The 17,943-nt window shown below is 55.5% G+C and overlaps 9 protein-coding genes across 9 annotated transcripts; 4 read left to right on the forward strand and 5 right to left on the reverse strand.

The window, feature by feature from the left end:
* Window positions 1–5: 5 nt before the first annotated feature.
* B0H64DRAFT_144967 (uncharacterized protein) lies at window positions 6–1,223 on the forward strand. The gene has a single exon (XM_062798334.1). It carries the CDS (start codon window positions 193–195, stop codon window positions 1,072–1,074), a length of 882 nt encoding a protein of 293 aa, XP_062658879.1. The 5' UTR covers window positions 6–192; the 3' UTR covers window positions 1,075–1,223.
* A 149-nt stretch (window positions 1,224–1,372) lies between these two features.
* Window positions 1,373–4,091, reverse strand: B0H64DRAFT_358911 (uncharacterized protein; the record flags this gene model as incomplete). The annotated part of the gene is made up of 3 exons (XM_062801662.1): window positions 3,445–4,091; window positions 2,508–3,356; window positions 1,373–2,228 (listed from the first exon to the last, which is right to left on the reverse strand). The coding sequence occupies exons 1-3, from the start codon at window positions 3,879–3,881 to the stop codon at window positions 1,373–1,375; spliced, it is 2,142 nt and encodes a 713-aa protein (XP_062658880.1). The 5' UTR covers window positions 3,882–4,091.
* A 119-nt stretch (window positions 4,092–4,210) lies between these two features.
* B0H64DRAFT_424132 (uncharacterized protein) lies at window positions 4,211–5,572 on the reverse strand (the record flags this gene model as incomplete). Its single annotated transcript, XM_062805634.1, has 4 exons — window positions 4,211–5,078; window positions 5,165–5,335; window positions 5,396–5,495; window positions 5,554–5,572. 4 exons carry the CDS (start codon window positions 5,570–5,572, stop codon window positions 4,325–4,327), a joined length of 1,044 nt encoding a protein of 347 aa, XP_062658881.1. The 3' UTR covers window positions 4,211–4,324.
* Window positions 5,573–8,652: 3,080 nt separating this feature from the next.
* On the forward strand, window positions 8,653–10,370 carry B0H64DRAFT_145002 (uncharacterized protein). The gene is made up of 4 exons (XM_062798335.1): window positions 8,653–8,913; window positions 8,979–9,904; window positions 9,980–10,064; window positions 10,124–10,370. The coding sequence occupies exons 1-4, from the start codon at window positions 8,798–8,800 to the stop codon at window positions 10,218–10,220; spliced, it is 1,224 nt and encodes a 407-aa protein (XP_062658882.1). The 5' UTR covers window positions 8,653–8,797; the 3' UTR covers window positions 10,221–10,370.
* Window positions 10,371–10,514: 144 nt separating this feature from the next.
* Window positions 10,515–11,733, reverse strand: B0H64DRAFT_417105 (uncharacterized protein; the record flags this gene model as incomplete). The annotated part of the gene is made up of 2 exons (XM_062805219.1): window positions 10,515–11,191; window positions 11,682–11,733. The coding sequence occupies 2 exons, from the start codon at window positions 11,731–11,733 to the stop codon at window positions 10,515–10,517; spliced, it is 729 nt and encodes a 242-aa protein (XP_062658883.1).
* Window positions 11,734–12,019: 286 nt separating this feature from the next.
* Window positions 12,020–13,701, forward strand: B0H64DRAFT_340800 (glycosyltransferase family 25 protein; the record flags this gene model as incomplete). The annotated part of the gene is made up of 3 exons (XM_062801234.1): window positions 12,020–12,370; window positions 12,563–12,777; window positions 12,891–13,701. Coding segments are annotated over exons 1-3 (1,209 nt in total), but the record flags the coding sequence as incomplete, so codon positions are not given.
* Window positions 13,702–14,002: 301 nt separating this feature from the next.
* Window positions 14,003–14,425, reverse strand: B0H64DRAFT_441789 (uncharacterized protein; the record flags this gene model as incomplete). Its single annotated transcript, XM_062806596.1, has 1 exon — window positions 14,003–14,425. The coding sequence occupies one exon, from the start codon at window positions 14,423–14,425 to the stop codon at window positions 14,003–14,005; it is 423 nt and encodes a 140-aa protein (XP_062658885.1).
* Window positions 14,426–15,998: 1,573 nt separating this feature from the next.
* Window positions 15,999–16,989, forward strand: B0H64DRAFT_145039 (uncharacterized protein). Its single transcript, XM_062798336.1, has one exon. The coding sequence runs from the start codon at window positions 16,129–16,131 to the stop codon at window positions 16,747–16,749; it is 621 nt and encodes a 206-aa protein (XP_062658886.1). The 5' UTR covers window positions 15,999–16,128; the 3' UTR covers window positions 16,750–16,989.
* Window positions 16,990–17,193: 204 nt separating this feature from the next.
* On the reverse strand, window positions 17,194–17,904 carry B0H64DRAFT_373612 (uncharacterized protein; the record flags this gene model as incomplete). Its single annotated transcript, XM_062802289.1, has 2 exons — window positions 17,194–17,229; window positions 17,311–17,904. 2 exons carry the CDS (start codon window positions 17,902–17,904, stop codon window positions 17,194–17,196), a joined length of 630 nt encoding a protein of 209 aa, XP_062658887.1.
* Between the last annotated feature and the right edge of the window lie 39 nt (window positions 17,905–17,943).

Genomic DNA, 17,943 nt, shown 5'->3' on the forward strand with positions numbered 1-17,943 from the left:
ACAAAGCATGCCTGAGCGGTTGGTTGCCCCGCCTGCGCGGTTGGGCCTGCGCGTGCAATTAATTGTGCCCCTGCTAGCTCCAGCCCCACCTTCCTCGCAATCCCCCGCGTCTTTCCTTCAGCGCGACTGAAAGCACCAGTTGCGAAAACACTGCAATCCTCTTCGTGCAAACGGGACCCGTTAGCCGCCGCCATGGATGCAGAACCGAGTGTTGAAGATGAGCGCCCCCAAATCCTCCAAGATACCCTCCAGCAAATATCATCGACATCAGCCGAGACGCCCATGAAATGCTGCGTCATCTGTCTTGGCGACCTGGAGGAGCAATGTGAAGCACTGCCTTGTCGACACAACGATTTCGATTACTTATGCCTCATCACCTGGCTGGAAAACCGAGCGACTTGCCCGCTCTGCAAGCGTGACGTTTCCGAAGTCCGATACAATCTTAGTGAAGATGGGAAGGATGGAAAGATCTACACAGTGCCCAAGCCCGTCGACGGCCGGAATGAGGGTGGCCTGCGCGGCGCGGCTTCACTTTCCGGGCGTCGACGTAGCAGTCATGCTAACCGTGCAGCGCGCCCTGAACCACCCGAGGACGAGGCTATCCGAAGACGACGTATGATCTATCGGCACAAACTCTATTCTCTCTACGTGGGATCAAATAATCGACAGCCCGCAGCACTGAGGCATAGGGAGCTCTCACCACAGCTCTTTGCCACGAATGCCGAGCTCGTAGCCCGTGCCAGAATGTGGTTACGCCGGGAACTGCGCGTTTTCCGCTTCCTCTACGTAGAGGAGACAGGTGCCCCACCGGAGAGTCACGACCCCGTCCGGCGATGCAGACCGTGTAAGGCAGAGTATTTGCTTGAATACATCATTGCCATTCTGAAGTCCATGGACATGCAAGGCAGTGCTGGCCAGGCCGAGGAAATGATCCAAGAGTTCCTCGGCCGCGATAACACTAGGCTCTTTCTGCACGAGCTGAGGGCCTGGCTCAGGAGTCCTTGCAAATCATGGGGTGAATGGGACCGCGTTGTTCAGTATCGTGATGGGAACATCATGCGCCAGCAACCATGAGGGCGGGTCGACCAAGGGACAGAACGATATTGTGTTTGGGCGAGCCAATAATTTCCTAACGAGGTAAAGAGGTAAACAACTGGGTTACCACAAAGAATAGCTGAGGTAGTAGTTGTAGGAGACAAATGTGGGCACCGAAGCGCCGATGTCCGAAGACTTAATGCTCCTTGTAGTGTAGCACGCAGGAACTCAGTCTCAAGCAATGATCGATCATCCCTTCGGCTAGTATTATTCGACAAAACCATTAAAGTTTTCCGCTTTAGCGCGGCCCATGACCTGCACGACGACATGCGGACAGTCACATGTGACCGCTTCCACTGCTGCAGTTGAGGTCACTGTACTTGACATGCCTTTCGCGGTTTCGGAATATGTCGAGCATTACGGAAGCAGCGTCGCTGTTATCTGCATCCAGTAGTGTGTCTTCTGGGTCGATGTCCACCTCCGAAAAATATCTCTTGTTCTTGGATAGTTTCTCCGAGACGTAGTCGAACAAGCGTGACTCAAGAAGCGTGGTCCTGAAGTGGTGCAGGTTGAATTCGGGGTAGGGACAACTGGCTATGTGATCCTCGATCCGATCCAGGAATTGGTAAGTCAAGCGAGTATTGTGACCCTCAAAGACCTTGGGGATATAGTCGTTCATGATGAAAGACATCCGTGTTGGTGACCATAGCCGATCGTCGTAGTTCGGGCTCGAGGTAGAGATGATCAAAATAGCGTTAAGCTTGGTGAGGGCGAGGTGTACGTCAAAACATGGCCTCGTCCGGGAGCGGATGTCCCTGTTCATATCTTCGGTTCTAAGAAAGTCGGCAACTGTCCGATGGAGAAACTCTACCGTCGGAGCATCGATCCAACGCTGAGAGCTGGCTTCTAAGAGACCACCGGTGAGGGCCGTGATTCTGCGAATCGCTAGCTCTCTTGTGGACGAGAGTTCCCCGGCGCCGAGCTTGACGACTGGCCACATGGCCGCGGGGTCTTCCTGTTCAAAATCCCGCTCATGGTAATAATATGCTTCTGGGGGAAGCTTGACGATAGCGTCGTCATGCAACGCAAGCTGGAGGAGCTCCGCGGACTTTTGCATGTATACTGGATCGATACGATGTAGGATATGTTTGAAGAGATCGCCCAAGTCTGTCGGGAGCATCCGTAATCGTCGTCTCAGGTCGTGAATATTGTCGTGGTTGGTAAGGCCACTACAGAGCGATTGCGTAACCAGTACGACCCAGAGAAACACGCCATTTGCTCTAGCACGGACTTCACACACCAAGGAAGCCCTCTCTGCCGCGTTTGTCATGTTGGTATTCCAATTGCGGTGTGCGTTCAGCTCCCCTTGGACGAACGTTTCCATGTCGGTGGCGGTCAGCTCGTGGACGGCGAGGTGTTTGGTATGGTCTTGACCAAATTCGTCCTTGAACACATTCCAAGGCCTGCTAGACACGCATAGTTTAATGTGCCGCGATGTCGCCAAAGATCCTAGGACTTTGCACACTTCTTGGTGATTGCCCTCAAACTCGTCGAGACCGTCGACAAAAAGACACAACTTGACATCACCGGTATCGCTCTGAGCCAGGCCTTGGAGGATCCTAGACAATCCGTCCATGGTCCATGCCTTGGATGTTCCATGGCTGACTTTGATCCCGATCTTGGAGGGCTCGGTATCATTTGACGATGGTGTGAGTGGTGCTTGAAGACTGCGTGCGAGTGGGACAAGGTGCGGTGCTTTGTGGAGGATTTCCGAGACCAGGGTTTGCAGCAGCCCGCGCATGGACTTTTGCATAGGACTTCCCAGGTTCCAGAAGTAATGTGCGGCGATGATTACTCTGCACGGGGCTGCCCACGCGTCTAGATACGCCCTGGTTTGCGGGTTGTCGGCCAAGAACTTCATCAGTGTGGACTTGCCAGCACCCGGCTTTGCGTGAATCCAAAAGATGCCTGAGCCACACTCTATCCAGTCCCGGAAACGAGGAATATCGTATATCCACTTGAACGTGTTTGCATAATTCTCTGGTATTGTTTCGTGCCGGTGGCTGAGACAGGGGAAGTACAGACTGGAGAGGAAGCTGTTGTTGATCCGGATTGAGTTGAGCTCTTCCATCTGTTCTTTAAGTTGCTTGGTCACCTGGCATAGTGTTTCAACTTTCACTGATCGTCCGGCGTCTCTTGATTCGATGTAAAAGTCTTCAAGCCGTTTCGACAGGTTGTCCAAATCGCGGTCGGTCGCCATCCTACCGGCGTTCGTCTGGGCTAGTGTGTTGGCCTCCTTCCTCAGCTTTTGGATTTCATCACTTCGGTAACGCTCAAGTTAGAAACTTTCGACCTCGAAAATAAATTGAGTGAACTATATTTGAGAAAGTGACAGTAAAATCCACTTACCAAGTAATTCTGCTCATCTCGGCAGATATGAGATTCAGCTCCATCCTTAGCCGCGCTTCGACATCGCCGATTTTCCTCCGCTTTATGATTGACTTGAAGGCCACAACCATACTTCCCCACCGCTTCCTCCCACCGTTCTTGACCTTGAGTTCCCGCAAAAATCCGAGTATTTCACTGCAGTCTTTCTGCGCGCATTTGGCCGATGAAATGATCTCGTGCGTGAATGTGGTGGAAAGTGGTGGCGAGGGAACGGTCCCAGCCAGAGCCTCGACGGGCTGTAAAAATGCCTGCATTCGCTCATAAACGCTCTCCAGTGCTTCATTCTCCAATGTAGATCCGCTCTCTCGAACTTCTTTGCCGGTCTTGATGAGCTTGACGGTGAAGTCCAGGAGCTGGAGAATTGAGCTCGCGGCTCCAACTGCTGCCAATGCCTCCATCGTACTCGGGGGGGCAACGGGGAAGGCGCGGGAGGATGCCTTAGGTAGGTAGGTGTCAATTTGGGCCTCGTCGGTGCCGCCCTATTGCGTTCCTGATGAAAGCGAAGAAGGGAAGGTTGACCGCGGTGCGGGACCTCACAGATTGAGGGGAATGGTGAGTTCTTGTTTTGTCGACGTGGCCATGATGCCACAGCCACAACCGGGTCAGCTGGCGCAGACTTCGGAAAGCGCCTGCATGTGTATGCCGCACTCCATGCGGGTTGGCTGGAGTGTCCCCGCACGTGCAGTGCAGGTTTGGGACCTCCTTTCGGTCGGACCATTTGACCCGGGCTGATTCCTCTCAGACAACAATACTACGCCATTAAAGTAATTAATCCCTATGCAAGAAGATATCAAAAATCACCATCACTCCCCATCATGCCCTGGGTAGGTGCATCACGGTATCAAGCACCCCCCTCCAAAACCCCCCGCCGCGACTCCCCTCTCTCCGAGTACCTATCCAGCTCAAGAAACCCCTCCGGCAGCTCCTTCCTCCGAAACAGCGCCCCCAGCGTGACCACATTCCCCACCTTGGCCGCGAGCGTCCTCCCATCCGGCGTCTCCTCCCTCCGCACCTCCCCGCTCCCATCCCGCGCCAAGTAAGTAAGGTTATCATGCGGCAGGAACCGGCCCGGGTGCCAGACGTTCCACAGCGCCGAGTTGAGCAGCATCAGCGAGGCCTCGAAGACGTAGAAGAAGGCCTCGTGCCGCAGCAGCGGGCTCAGGCTGCGCAGCGCCGCCAGGCTGGTCAGCTCCACCTTGGTGTTGCCCGCGTGCTCGACCAGCCGGTAGACGCAGCGCGCGAAGATGAGGGCCATGCTCGTGTAGAGCGTGGTTAGCATCGCCTTGACGGGTTGGGCGTGGATGCTGGCTTTGCTGAGACGGCGGTGGAACAGCCCTGCGAGGATGAAGAAGATGAGGATGATGGCGAGCTGGAGGGCGACGGCGGCGATGGTGAGGTGGCTGCCGAGCGTTTGTTGTTCGGGTGATGAGGCGGGGTTCGCGGCGAAGGAGACGCCGAGTGAGTTGAGGAGTTCGACCGCCACCATCGACCCGCCAAAGATTGCTAGGACGCGACCCGGGGGTAGGGGGGAGCAGTAGGGGACGTAGTAGAATACTCGGGCGAGGACGTGGTAGTTGGCGAGTTCGAGAAGCGGGCTGTGTTGGGACCGAAAGGGTCGAGTTGTCAGCTAAGCTCCACTCACGAGTCACGGGTCTCTTATGGTTTGTTTGTTTCTACTCACGGGCAAATGTATATGAAGATCTGGCTGACGATGAAGATGATCAAAGGCGTTTTGGTCGTGGTGCTGTACAAGTAGTTGTCCAATGCGCCGTATTCACGGAGTGCGTAGCCGACGGTGAACAAGACTGCGCAGACCGGGTGGAGCCCGATCAACTTGAAGGCTTTGTAGCGGCTACATGTGGGAGAGGCTGTGAGAACGATTGATCGAGTTTGTCGAGGTAGAAATACATACTAGCATTGCCATATGTGGAAGATGGCAGAGATGGCAAAGGCGATGGTGAAGAAGATAGGCGCCCCTTTGTTCGGGGCATAAACGTAGAGACTATACAAAACTGTTGAAGCGATGTTAGTTATGAGCGTTTAACAACGATTGGAGGTTGAAATAATTACTGGGTTCTCCTGCTGCCATGTTGCCGTTACTTGTTGACTAAAATCGTGTAAGAGGAACAGCTTGATGAGTTCAATCGTTCAGTGCAACTCGGACGGCCAGGCGTGTTTGTACGTGGTCCTTAATGCTTTGAGAGCAACAGGTCGTGCCATGATGTCGTGGGCATGGAAGGAAAGTAAATAAACAAATTCCAACTATCTCAACACCAAAACCCAATTGCATCAAAATGTTGATATTGAACAAGACGCTGCAACGCGCGTCGTCGTCCTTTCTCAATGCTTCCAAAGTTCCAACAGGGGTCACTTACACTGGATTACGCGTGCACTTGACCAAAATAGGCGAAATGGTGGGTCGTCTACTGCGTCCTCAGGCCCTCGGACTTTTCTGTGCCGCGGCTCCTTTCTCCTTTGGCTCCCCAACGGAACCTCCAACACTCCGCTGGGGTCACAGTAATGACGACGACACTAACCATGAGCATCAAACGCGTTGCCATTTGAACCTCATACTCTTATCGCCGGTGAAATCTTCAAGGATGCTGAACCGGCGCTGCTCGGCGATTACCAATTACCACCTTTGGGTATTAGTTTCGACCCTAGGTACCTACCTACCATACCTATTTTTATTATCTTACACGTAATCTTTCTTGGTTTTTTTAGCCTCTGGCCGGTGGGATAGCCCATTTGCCTTTGTCATGGCTCTGGGTTCTCGCGGAGTATGAATGTTACCAGCATGTTACATTTCGGACATAAATTCCCATGACCTCAATTTAGATGCTCAGGGGCAGATACCAGGTACCAAGTGTGACGACTCAGTTCGTCTCCTCGAGGTTCTTGGCCTCTGACGGAAGCACCTTGTGTTGGCAAGTGTGTGTTAAGCTGTCGTCAGAGACCGAGGGCCCTTTTCTTATTTTCCCTTTTTCTTTTCCTCGTTTTTGGGACATGTCCATCGGGGATCATTTGCGGCGAGCCATGACCTGTTAGCATCCCCCTTTCTCTCCCTCTTTTTTTACTGGTGTTTGCGTCATGTCATGTTACCTACCTTTGTTTACCAGCGTGTGTAGTGTGTCTGGTTGGGCACATGGCTCTGTCAGGGTGATCATCGAGCACCGAGAGGGTTCACTTGGAACGGCGGGTACTTGCCCATGTTCAAGTGTTGACTACACGGTACGGAGGTCAGAGCCGGCACAAGTCAATTCGACATCATCAGTCCATAAACAAGGCCCCGAGAACTCCCACGTTGTCTGAGACGGGGAACGAGGGTGGGTGGCGAGAGGGCTCAGGCATGGAGCTGGCCGAAGCCCAGGAGACAACCCCCGCCGACCAACTGACAAAGGATTCCACCCACCACGGCCGGAGATGTCTCAGAGGCGGTGAGGCCCTAACCAAGGTTGCATCGCTACTTCGGCGGGGTAAACATTCCTTTTTCCCACACGCTGCTCCCCGATGGTGGGCATCGCCCGCCGTCTCCGCTCGTCCGTTGTTAGCCATGGCAACTGCGTTAATTCGGGGCCACAGCCCAGTCCCATTGGGTCTAGGCATTGTAACCTTGGTGGGAGGGCGAAGTAGACTGTCTTCCGGTAGCATGTGTTCCGCCCTGGGACCCCGAGGGTGTTTGAGGAAACGGAATCTGGTGTGTCTTATCACCCCCGATTTTGAGAATATCCAACATCTCGGGACAGCGTTTGATGAGCTGAACAACAAAGAGCAGAGAAGCACCACCGATAGCTAGAACTTCGATATAGCAGGCGGAAACTAGCCTGCTGCTTGATGCTATTAGCGCCGTGCTTGCTGTAACCCCCACTCCCACCCAACATTCTGCTGTCCCGACTCCCTGCGTTGTGGGTAGCCGGACCAGGTGGTATCGGTCAATGTTAGAACTGTTCTAGAAAATGCATGGAATAACGCAGAATGTTCGTTGGACGTTACCAGACCTCCCGCAGAAATATATTAACCATTTAGGCGGCGGCTGAGTCCAGAGCGAGGGTGGGTTTCGTCGCTACCTGGCGAGGGGATACCACGGCTGAGACAAGCGATCGATATTCAGGGGAGAATACTGGGATATCGTATGGACGGACTATTGGTTGCCCAGCATCGGGGCAGACAATCTATCCAAATGAAAAGTCGATATTACTTTTGCGCCTCCATCACCGAATCCGGGTTATGAGTTTGCCAAGAGGGGTGATGCAAGCTTCTCGAAGCCCCGATGTTGCCTCAGCGTCTCCTGTCCCAGGAGAACAGGTGCCCGACATGTGGTTAATATCGCCCATCGCTCTCCGCCGGCTCAGCTGACACCTTTGTTTATCTGCACCAAGATTCCCACCCTGCGCGCCACAAGGTAACCTTCCGTGTCTTCCGACTTGTGATTCGTGTCGAACGGGGGAGCCCGCTGGCGATGGGGTTGCGTGTTGGGCAGACTGCATCCTCGGGTGACAGAATTAACAAGCCTGAATAGAACAACCAGCGAGAATGTCGGGGCGATGATACAAAGATCCCTACAAAAACCACCAAAGTCTATCTTTTTGCAGAGCTTGGCTCGGAAAACTCGAGCTCCTCGGCGCCATGACAGGTGGGATGTTCCCACGGGGAAGATTCCCCCGAGCTCAAATGGGCAGGCAACGGCCGAAAAGGGGCGGACCGGGTTAGTGGTGTCTGGTACAGTACGACTCTACCGAGAATCGCTGCCTTTTAAAGGTGGCACTCGGCATGCAGAATGCACCCCGAGGCACCGAAGGCGCATGGAAACTTGGTCGAAGCTCCAACCCCCTGGTATCTGTCAAAACCCCTGTCCATATTCCCCGCATTGTCCACGAATGCCCTCCCCCGGAGGCGCGACAAACACCAGAGCCTCCCCCAGCGAGGGTGACGGATAATGTGCCCATTGCAACTCTGCATTCAACCGGACTTCGACCCCCCACGATGTCAATATTGGCACGTGGATACCTTCAACGTTGGGCATCTCGTGAGGCGAGCACGGAGCATGACACGGCGTGTTCGGATTGCAACTCTTCGGAGTGCAACTGTGTTTGGCGCGAACCAGAACAGCAGGGAGGTTGGGACTCGGAGATCAACGCCATGGGTTGAGGGACTTTGAGGGGACCATGCCATCGGCGGACGAGGATAAAAAAGGGGGATCTGCCCGCTCCGTCACGGGTGATCGACGACCATTGACTTTGACAACCTCGACAACAAGCCCTCACAGCCCGGTCAACTTCCCCGCGGTGTCAAGCCAACCGTCCCCCAGGCCACAATGAAGCTTCAGCAGCGCAGCGTCCTCGCCGCTGCCCTGGCACTCGCCGGGGCACCGAGCGTCGATGCCGTCCTCCGGTTCTCGTGCTCCGAGCTCGTCACCGAGCGCCTGGATCCGTTGGTGACCCTCATCATATCCAGACCTACTGTCATCGCGTCGCTAACACCCCCTCTCTCTTCAGCCTAGTCTTCCCCGGCGCCGCCCAGTCCCCCCATCTCCACCAAATCGTCGGCGGCAACATGTTCAACGTCACGATGGACCCCGAGCGCTACAACATCGGCGAGGAAGCCTCATGCACGACGTGCACCTTCTCGGAGGACTTCTCCAACTACTGGACCGCCACGCTCTTCTTCCGCGCGCGCAACGGCAGCTACATCCGCGTGCCGCAGCGGCCCAACATCGACTTCGACAACGCGCGCGGCGGCGGCATGACAGTCTACTACACAGCCTCCTACCAAGGCGCCAAGGTGACCGCCTTCCAGCCCGGCTTCCGCATGATTGTCGGCAGCCCGATGTACCGCACCTCGGCGGAGGCGGCCAAGTTCCGCCAGCTGACCTTCACCTGCCTCGAGACCATGTACACGCGGACGGGGGAGACGACCTCGATGCCGACGCAGCCGTGCAAGGAGGGCATCATGGCCAACGTGCGCTTCCCGACCTGCTGGGACGGCGCCAACCTCGACACGCCCAACCACTCGGACCACGTCGCCTACCCGTCCAGCGGCACCTTCGAGAGCGGCGGGCCCTGCCCGGCGTCCCACCCCGTGCCGATCCCGCAGCTGTTCTACGAGGTGATTTGGGATACGCGGCAGTTTAATGATCGGTCGCTGTGGCCCGAGGACGGCAGCCAGCCGTTTGTGTGGTCGTATGGTGATTATACCGGCTACGGGACGCATGGGGATTACGTGTTTGGGTGGAAGGGCGATTCGCTGCAGCGCGCGATGGATGATAACTGTGATGTGGTCTGCCCGACGCTCAAGACGCAGAGTATTGGGACTGGTAACCAGTGCACGCAGGACAAGAAGGTTGCGGAGCAGATCGATGGGTGGCTGGAGAGTTTGCCGGGCGATGTTGAGGTTACTGGGCCGCAGCCGGGTGCTGGGAGTGGTTAGTACACCTGTTTACCTTTTATCGTTTGGGTTGACCGCCCGCGGATGTGAAACGTTGCTGACCGTGTCCAAGGCGGAAACCCTGGCAACGGCGGTGGTAGTAACCCTGGCGACGGCGGCGGCAACAACGGCGGCGGCTCATGCCAGGTCTCTAAGTGGTACGTGAAACCAGATTAGCTCCCCTAAACTGATGAAAATGACTAACCTTTTTGAATAGGGGTCAGTGTGGCGGCCAAGGCTGGAGCGGGTGCACTTCCTGTGCGTCAGGCTCGACTTGCCGGGCTCAGAATAACTACTACTCTCAGTGCCTGTAGGTAGTCAACGGAGCCAAGGGCGATGTTTGTAGCGCCGAAACGCCTCGGACTGGGGACCTTGTTGGCGAGGGTTTCTTTCTGGTGTAAATAGCATTGGTATCCAACCGGCGGGGTTGATGGTCAAGTAAATATATTTTCGAGCCCAGCCATGCTGCGATCCAGTGGTATTATCCCTCGAGGAACAGAACAGGTCTGAACCTTCTATAGCCGTCGACGTAGTCGTGTGAATGTTACATTATACATCAAAACTTTGTACATAATCGTTGTCTCGATGGATCCAGCTTCTCTGTGTCATCACCGGTTCCCCAGCTCGGCGCGACGGTAGTCCCTTGGGGTTGGCATCTCGGCAATGTCCCCGCCTGTCCCTATCTCAACGGGGGAGGGGCCGGGCCGCAGTTCGGCAGGAGGGTAGAGAGAATGGCCTTGAGAATATCCGGGGACCTTCCAGGCGTCGCTCATGCCGGGGGAGTAGTTCGTCATGCCGTTTTGTTGCGAGTCGGCCAGGATCTGTCGCTTCTTCTTGAGGTGTCGGTACCACAACAGGGCGCATACAATGCAGGTTAGTCCGATGACGGACACACCAACACCAATCCCTGCCTGAGCCCCCACGGGCAAGCCACTCGTCCCTTGCGTAGATGTTTCAGGGTCATTCGCCGGGGAAGGCGCGGTGGACGACGGGTTGGCCGAAGTGGACGTGGATGATGCTGCTGTGGGGATAGCTGATGGAGATTCCGTCGAGCCGCTCGTAGATGGTGACGGGTCTGTAGTCGTCGAGGGTTTCGATGTGGTACTCGGAACCGCTTTCTTGGTAATTTTGAAGTACGGGGACGACATGCGTTGCGCGTTCATGTTATCTTGATTCTCGGGCCCCCCTCGCTTGAGCCATAAGAAAAACCTATCCGACTCTTCAAGATTGAACCCGTAGAGCTGAACCTTCCACTTGAAGCCGGTGTCCGGGCCTTCCAGGGTTCCTGCGTTTGTTGGATCAGAGAGGCATGGCCCGGGAGCTTTCTACCCTTCACAGAAACACATACGGTAAAGTATCGGGCCTTTCAGCGCCGTCTTGCTTGCCGGTGGGCCCTCTTGCCAGAGCGCGACGGTGTAGTTTGTCATCGTGGTCTGGTATTCGATGGTCATCACCTCCCCGACCTGCCAGACCTCCCCGACTCCAGGTTGGAAGAACTGGGCCGAAGCATAGCCCGGGAATAAGAAAGGGAAGATGAAAAGGAGTGTTGTGATTCGGAGCAGTATTGACGGTAACCCATACCGCGTCAGCTTCTGAACCATCCTGGGAGCAAGAGGACCGATATTGCGGTCATGAATGCGATTTCATAATTTGCGATGTTCGGAAAGAAAATACGATGGTCTGGTCCGCGGGGGGTTGTGGTGGGTGAGACGGGCAGGCGGGTTACGGCCGAAGATAAAGCCACCACTGCGCGGTTCTTCGTAATCTGGAGTTACCCGACCAAGCATCTTGCCGAGACTCCGTTGAGATCCCAGCGGGAGGAGCCATCAACCACTAAAATTATCGTTTTGTGGGGGGACCTATACTAGGATAGGTAACTGGGAACGGAACATGCAACACTGGGCCACAAATCCTCAATGTGGGATGAGGTGCGGTTGATCAGCTCTTCAGTCGTGACTCGGTTGCGCCGTTGCCTTGTCAGCTTGCTGGTGCGTTGCAGCAAGAAGGATTTGTGTGTGGTTGAGGGCTCCACTCCCCCCTGCTGCACTTTGTATTTTGATTGGGGGATTTACTGAGTTGACTCCGATTCAAATATTCATTTTGATGCGGCGGTGCACGGCCCCTGCAGCAGCACACCAGCACAAACCCCTGGGCTCGCATGTGCCGCAACGTTTCTCGGGTTCGATGAATCTGACGGAAACTCCTTTTTCGAGGCTTGTCCCGACTCCGCCTTCCGCCACTGCACGCGCCAGCTGCCCAACCACCAATTCACAACGGCCACATGGAACAAATGCCTCTGCGACAACCGCCAAGACGCATCTTGTACGTGGTGGGTACGCTCATAACCGTTACAATTTTGTTGTTTCAATTCAACGGTCACGGTTCTGCAAGCCCGACGCACAGTCAGCAATGGGCCTCTTCCGGGGGACGCCTCATGGGCGACATCCAAAATACCACGCTGGGAGTGAGTGCAACCCGTTTCAGTGTTTTATGATTCTGTTCTTTGATGGTTTTTATGCATCTTGTCATCCCGTTTCACTTTTCGGTTCCTTCCGCGTACCGCTACGCCGTGTTCAACCCACCACGCACCAGTAGCGCGGACCCACGGCACTCTTGTGTGTAACTACGAATACCTGAGATTAACCTCGACCTACAGTTTGAGAAGATCTTCGTAGTCGGCCTACCGTCACGGACAGACCGCCGCGATGGCATGGTTCTGCAGGCCAGCCTCAGCAACATGGATATCGAGTTCATTGATGGCGTAGCCGGTGCGGACGTGCCCGACAAGGCCATCCCCATGGCCAAAGACAAAGGACGTCTCAAGGATGCCCCGATCGGTTCCTGGCGCGCTCACATGAACGCCATCCGAGAGTAAGACAAGACCCTCGTCTGATCCTCCCTAGCCGCCCCCGCCACACCCCACCGTACCATGACTATCTGTATCTCCCTACCATGAATGAACCTTCACTAACCACCCCCTCAAGAGTCGTCCACCGCAACCTCTCTTCGGCCCTCATCCTCGAAGACGACGTCGACTGGGACGTGCGCATCCGCGAGCAGCTGTCAGACTTCGCCCTCTCCGCGCACGCGCTCACCCAACCCGTGCGCGGCAGCTCGCCTTCCTCCCCCATCTACGCGGACGAGACCTACCCCCAGCCCGCCCCAGACTCCCCAGGCAAGCTCCCCGACCTCTCCTTCGCCGCGCTCCCCGCCACCGTACCCCCCTCCCGATCCCCCTACGGCGACAACTGGGACGTTCTCTGGATCGGGCACTGCGGCATGCACTTCCCCTTCGAGCGCAGCGCCCACGTGCCCAAGGCGCGCGTGATCCACGAGGGCGACGAGACGGTGGCGCCCAAGAAGAACCTCTGGACCTTCAACATCCCCTTCACGCTGAAGGAGAAGTACCCGCCGCACACGCGCGCGTACCACCACGTGCAGGAGGGCGTGTGCACGCTCGGGTACGCGGTCAGCCAGCAGGGGGCGCGGAAGTTGTTGTATGAGGTTGGGTTGAAGCCGGTGACGGCGGCGTTTGATCTGTTGTTGCGGTGGTATTGCGAGGGGGAGAAAGGAAGGGCGGCGGGGCGCCAGTGCTTGACCACGCAGCCGGGCCTGTTCCAGCACCATCGTCCTGCCGGGCCGAATAATGCGATGAGTGATATTGGGAATCATGGGGATGGGTGGCGCGAGAAGAGCATGACGGATATGGTCCGCTGGAGTGTGAGGATGAATGCGGATGTGCTTTTGGATGGGGGGGAGGAGTTTAGGAATCAGTTTCCGGGTGAGGAGGCGGGCGGGGAGTGAATGGGAGGGGTGTTGGTTAGTGTTTTGTATTTTAGCTTTGGATATGGTCCTTGGTAGTGGTAGGGTGGCATTTAGGTGTGTAAGGTAGGCGAGACGGGTCTGGATACGGAGGCATGTATAATCACATGGTTCTATTTACTGGGTTACGCTTTAACCGTGCTACTCCGAATCATCGGAAGAGCTGTCTAACCACACCCCCTTCTTCTCAACGCGTCGCTGACGGATAATGCCTCTTTTCTCCCCGCCGTTTCGGGATTACGACAGGCCTCGGTCTCAACCATGTCTGCGGGCCCTATTCCAAGCGCAGATTTTCGAAGTTGAGAGTAGTCTGACTCCCCTGGGCTTCCTCCATCTCCTCCGGCTCCTCCTGACCTTGATGATCCGCCACGCCGGAGACAGGCATCGCAGTAGCAGCCACCTGCGCCAACCTAGCACGCGTCGCCGCCAGCTCTTCCGGGCTCAGCGGGAACGCATCTTCCCTGCAGTATGGGCATAGCTCGTGGGCACGGTTGTGGTACCGGATGTTGCCAGGATTCAGGAGGTTGGGACAGAGCTTGCATGGCCCGGGATGCGTCAGGCAGCAAACCCACAGGTCCCCGCGCCATGCAGTGCGCCAGAATCGGTGCACCTGTTTGTCCTCGTCGTAGTAGGGACAGGTTGAATGTCCCAGGGCCGAGAGCATACAGTAGTAGCGGGTCAGCACCCCTTTGCACATCGTGACCGTGTGATTCGTTGCTTGGTGTGAGGGCGTTTTTAGGATTTCTGGGAGCGGCAGTTGTGTTAGCCTGGTGCACTGGGCTGGGAACTACGGAGTGACTTACTTCAGGGCGGAAGTGGTCGCGTGGCAGTTGGTGGATGTATTTGACGGTGGGTGTACCTTTGTTACAAAAGATTGTTTGCCAATATCGTAGCGATGGTAGGTACCTACTAAACGCCGCGGTTCTTCACATTCATTAGGGCAAGAAACGGTGGTGGAAAGAAAGTGACCTTGAGTGCACCTACTATTAACAATTTATGTAGGCAGGTACCTACCTACGTACCTTTAGGTACCTTAGGTAGCAGCGATGCTGTGGAAGGGATGCTCCATGTTTTACGGAAAGGGCAAGGACGTGTCACGCACAGAACAGTGGCAGTGGAAAACAGGAATGTTGTTCAGGGCACAAGTTGAACTCCGGGCAACTCACCGGTACTGCAGTTCTATTTACGTAGTTGCCATTTGTTAGGGATATTTGGCCAATGAAAACTGATCCCATTTGAGAATTATCCTATCCAGAACCTGAAGTGTCTTTTATCGTTTTATTCTTCTCATCCCTGGCCCTCGCCCTAGCGATCTCAAGAAGGGCAACCCAGAGTACCTATTTTCCATGTCCGTCTTGACCTCGCCACGGAGCCTCAGTTGAAGGGACTGATAGTGCGGAGTTGGCAGGCGAGGCACTTGATAGTATCGACAACCTGATATATCTGGTTCTGACCCGTTGCCAAAGGACATTTGCTGCAGTCCCCATGAAAGCTAAGGTGCCAGCCGCAGCACTGCACGGCCGAGGACTGCATTGGTTCGCTGAATATCCACGGTTCGCCGGTTATGCGGTTCCACCACGGGCAATTGGGGTTGAAGACCAGGGCACAAGGACAGTACAGCAAGAACATGGTGACTTGGCACATGGTGCACCTCGTTGTCGCTGGGGCTAGTTGGGGATTTTCTGGTGGCCGATTCGGTTTTTCTGGCTTAAATTGAGGTGATGTTTTGAGAAGCAGTATGCGGTTTGCTGCAGTGATCTAGAAAGACCCGGAGTGAGCGGTTGTGTCTTGTTTCGGAGTTGTTTACTGACATTGGCTTGGCTCTGTAATACCGCTGTTTAACCTGGACTGTGGATATGTGATGGCCTTGAAATCATGATAACCATGTCAAAAAGATGCCTGGGTAAGGTACCTTATTCTGTTCGAAGGCGTTTGCAGCAGTGCTTCAGTCCGGCTTTCCCCCCACCCCCAGACCCATACGCTCTTTCCAACCCCACGATCAACAATGTCATTATCAGCACTCTCCTTTTGCCCTTCCCAATTGCCGGCGATGATAGCAGTCGAAGCAGGAGGACCCATGATATTACCGGAAAGTCTAACCATTCCCACTCTCCGTTTTATTATTGTCAGCGCGTCGCATAGCAGTTGACAGCGTGTACCCAGTAGTACCTATTCACCGTCTCGGCCTGCGAAGGAATCCTGCCGCGTGCACATTGAGCAATGTAACTCCATTTGCGGGGTACAAATGTGGCCGAGCGAGTGAAGGTGCCGGGCCTGCAGGGCGCCGTCCGTCAACGTCCAGTCGTTCAAGCAGCCAGAAAGATCCGTCGTCAATCCTCAACCACGCATCTATCTCCAGACCGTACTACTCATCCACACCAACGACCAACAAACCCCAAAATGCCGTCCCTCCCCACCCACGACTTCCAGTTCCTCCCCATCCCCAACTTCCCCGACGACCCACCCCCCCTCACCCTCTCCAACTCGTCCACCTGGACCTACTGCGGCCCCCTCCTCACCACCGCCCTCCCCTCAACCTTCCACACCTGGTCCGCCCAAACCCTCACCGGCACCGACACCCTCCTCCCACAACTCCTCCCTTTCCTCTCCGCAGCGCACGCCTTCCTCCGCGAGCACGGCTTCCAGCACTACTGGCTCACGGTGCGCGCCTCCCAAGCGCGCAGCAGCAGCAGCAGCAGCAGCACATCCGGCGGCATCGAAACGCAGCGGTGGCACACGGACGGCCACTTCTCCGATCTACCTGACCTGGACCTCGACCGCGACCGCGCCCGGGCAGGTCGCTGGAAGCTGCGCGCCACGCTGCAGGGCGTGAGCCCGCTGTTCGCCGTCGACGGCGCGCGCGCGCGGGAGGTGCTGCGCCGGGAGGGGGCGGTGCTGGGGTGCTATGGCATGGAGGAGTATCCGAGGAGTTGGAGTTTTGGGGTGCCCGGGTGGTTGGATGGTGAGGGTGAGGGTGAGGGTGGGAGTGATGAGGGTGAGGATGGGATGGGCAAGTTTTAGTTTTGTGTGGCTGGTTGGGTATTGCGTGGAGAGTTGTTGGGATCATATATGGGTCGTGGGCAGCAATGAGCGTGATAGAAAACGTGGTTTCAGAAGCTGAGGGAGGGTATCGAAGTACCTAACCTTCCGATCGGGGTAGGTTATCGGTCGCCGGTTTGGTTTGTAGTCTCCTGATAATGCTGGGTGTCTAGTAGTCCATTCCTCGTGCAGTGGTCATTCGTGAAGCGTATCGTCACTCATACCGGCAAACCACGATGACCCAGGTAGGTAGGACAAAACATGGGTGTGAGTTGGGTAGAATATTAGGTTTGAGTAGGTACTAACAGGTGGATAATGAAGGAGGATTTAAAAGATGGAAGCAAGTAAACAAATAGTATGTCGCATTTTGGCCGTGAGCATAAATATATTCAGGTAGGTTAGCACCCCGGAACGGTGACAGTCGGTTTAGGACTGAGGCTGATCCTTCAAACCGCATGGGCTCTAATCATGGGTATTATTCGAAAGGTAATTCCTGAAGCTAAACTGTGACTCCACACTCGTGGCGTGTTGGTCACATTTTACTGTCAATGTGATCGAGAATTCCGGTCGACTCTGTTCGGCGGTGACCATCGCCGTCGTATTCTTGCACTTGTTTGTGCATTTGGGGCAGTCGCAGATGTCCATTTCGGTCCCAGCCCCCTGGTCAGCTTCCTCAACGGCTTTCTCATCGACTTCAGGGTCGGCTTCCTGATTGTAAAGCTGATCAGCTTCCTCAATCGCCGCTTCCGTTTCCCTCTCGGCCTCCTCATCAATGATAGAGCTATCATCACTCTCCACGTCCGTAGTCTCGTCATCACTCTCGTCGTCCATAGTGTCCTCGCTGCCGGAAACCGAAGCTCTGACCTCCATCTCGGCGTCGATATCCCGCTTCATGCGGGCGCCGCAGGTATCGCATACGACGCTGCAAGTGTCAGAGTACCTGAAGTTGCCGGGCTGTCTCAGGGCCGGACACGTGATACATGCGCGGCTGTCGTGGTTGCGACAGCACACAAACTCGGACGGCGACCAAAGTGCGCGGTAAACGCTCGTGGGGCCATTTGGATTGTAGAACGGGCACAGCTTGTTCTGCATAATGGCCTCCGGGCAGAAGAAGCGGATCAGCGTGCCGGTACACATTTTGATTGTCCGGTGTTTGCGGTCTTTCTATGAGTGTAC

The sequence above is a fragment of the Chaetomium fimeti genome, assembly GCF_033439085.1.
Source record: "Chaetomium fimeti strain CBS 168.71 chromosome Unknown B0H64scaffold_4, whole genome shotgun sequence".
Lineage (NCBI taxonomy): Eukaryota > Fungi > Ascomycota > Sordariomycetes > Sordariales > Chaetomiaceae > Chaetomium > Chaetomium fimeti.

Coding starts and splice junctions, on each gene's coding strand:
- B0H64DRAFT_145002 (XM_062798335.1), top strand. CDS start 8,798: ATGAAGCTTCAGCAGCGCAGCGTCCTCGCCGCTGCCCTGGCACTCGCC. Junction 8,914..8,978: donor GTCACCGAGCGCCTGGATCC/GTTGGTGACCCT, acceptor CTCTCTCTTCAG/CCTAGTCTTCCCCGGCGCCG. Junction 10,065..10,123: donor TCATGCCAGGTCTCTAAGTG/GTACGTGAAACC, acceptor CTTTTTGAATAG/GGGTCAGTGTGGCGGCCAAG.
- B0H64DRAFT_145039 (XM_062798336.1), top strand. CDS start 16,129: ATGCCGTCCCTCCCCACCCACGACTTCCAGTTCCTCCCCATCCCCAAC.
- B0H64DRAFT_144967 (XM_062798334.1), top strand. CDS start 193: ATGGATGCAGAACCGAGTGTTGAAGATGAGCGCCCCCAAATCCTCCAA.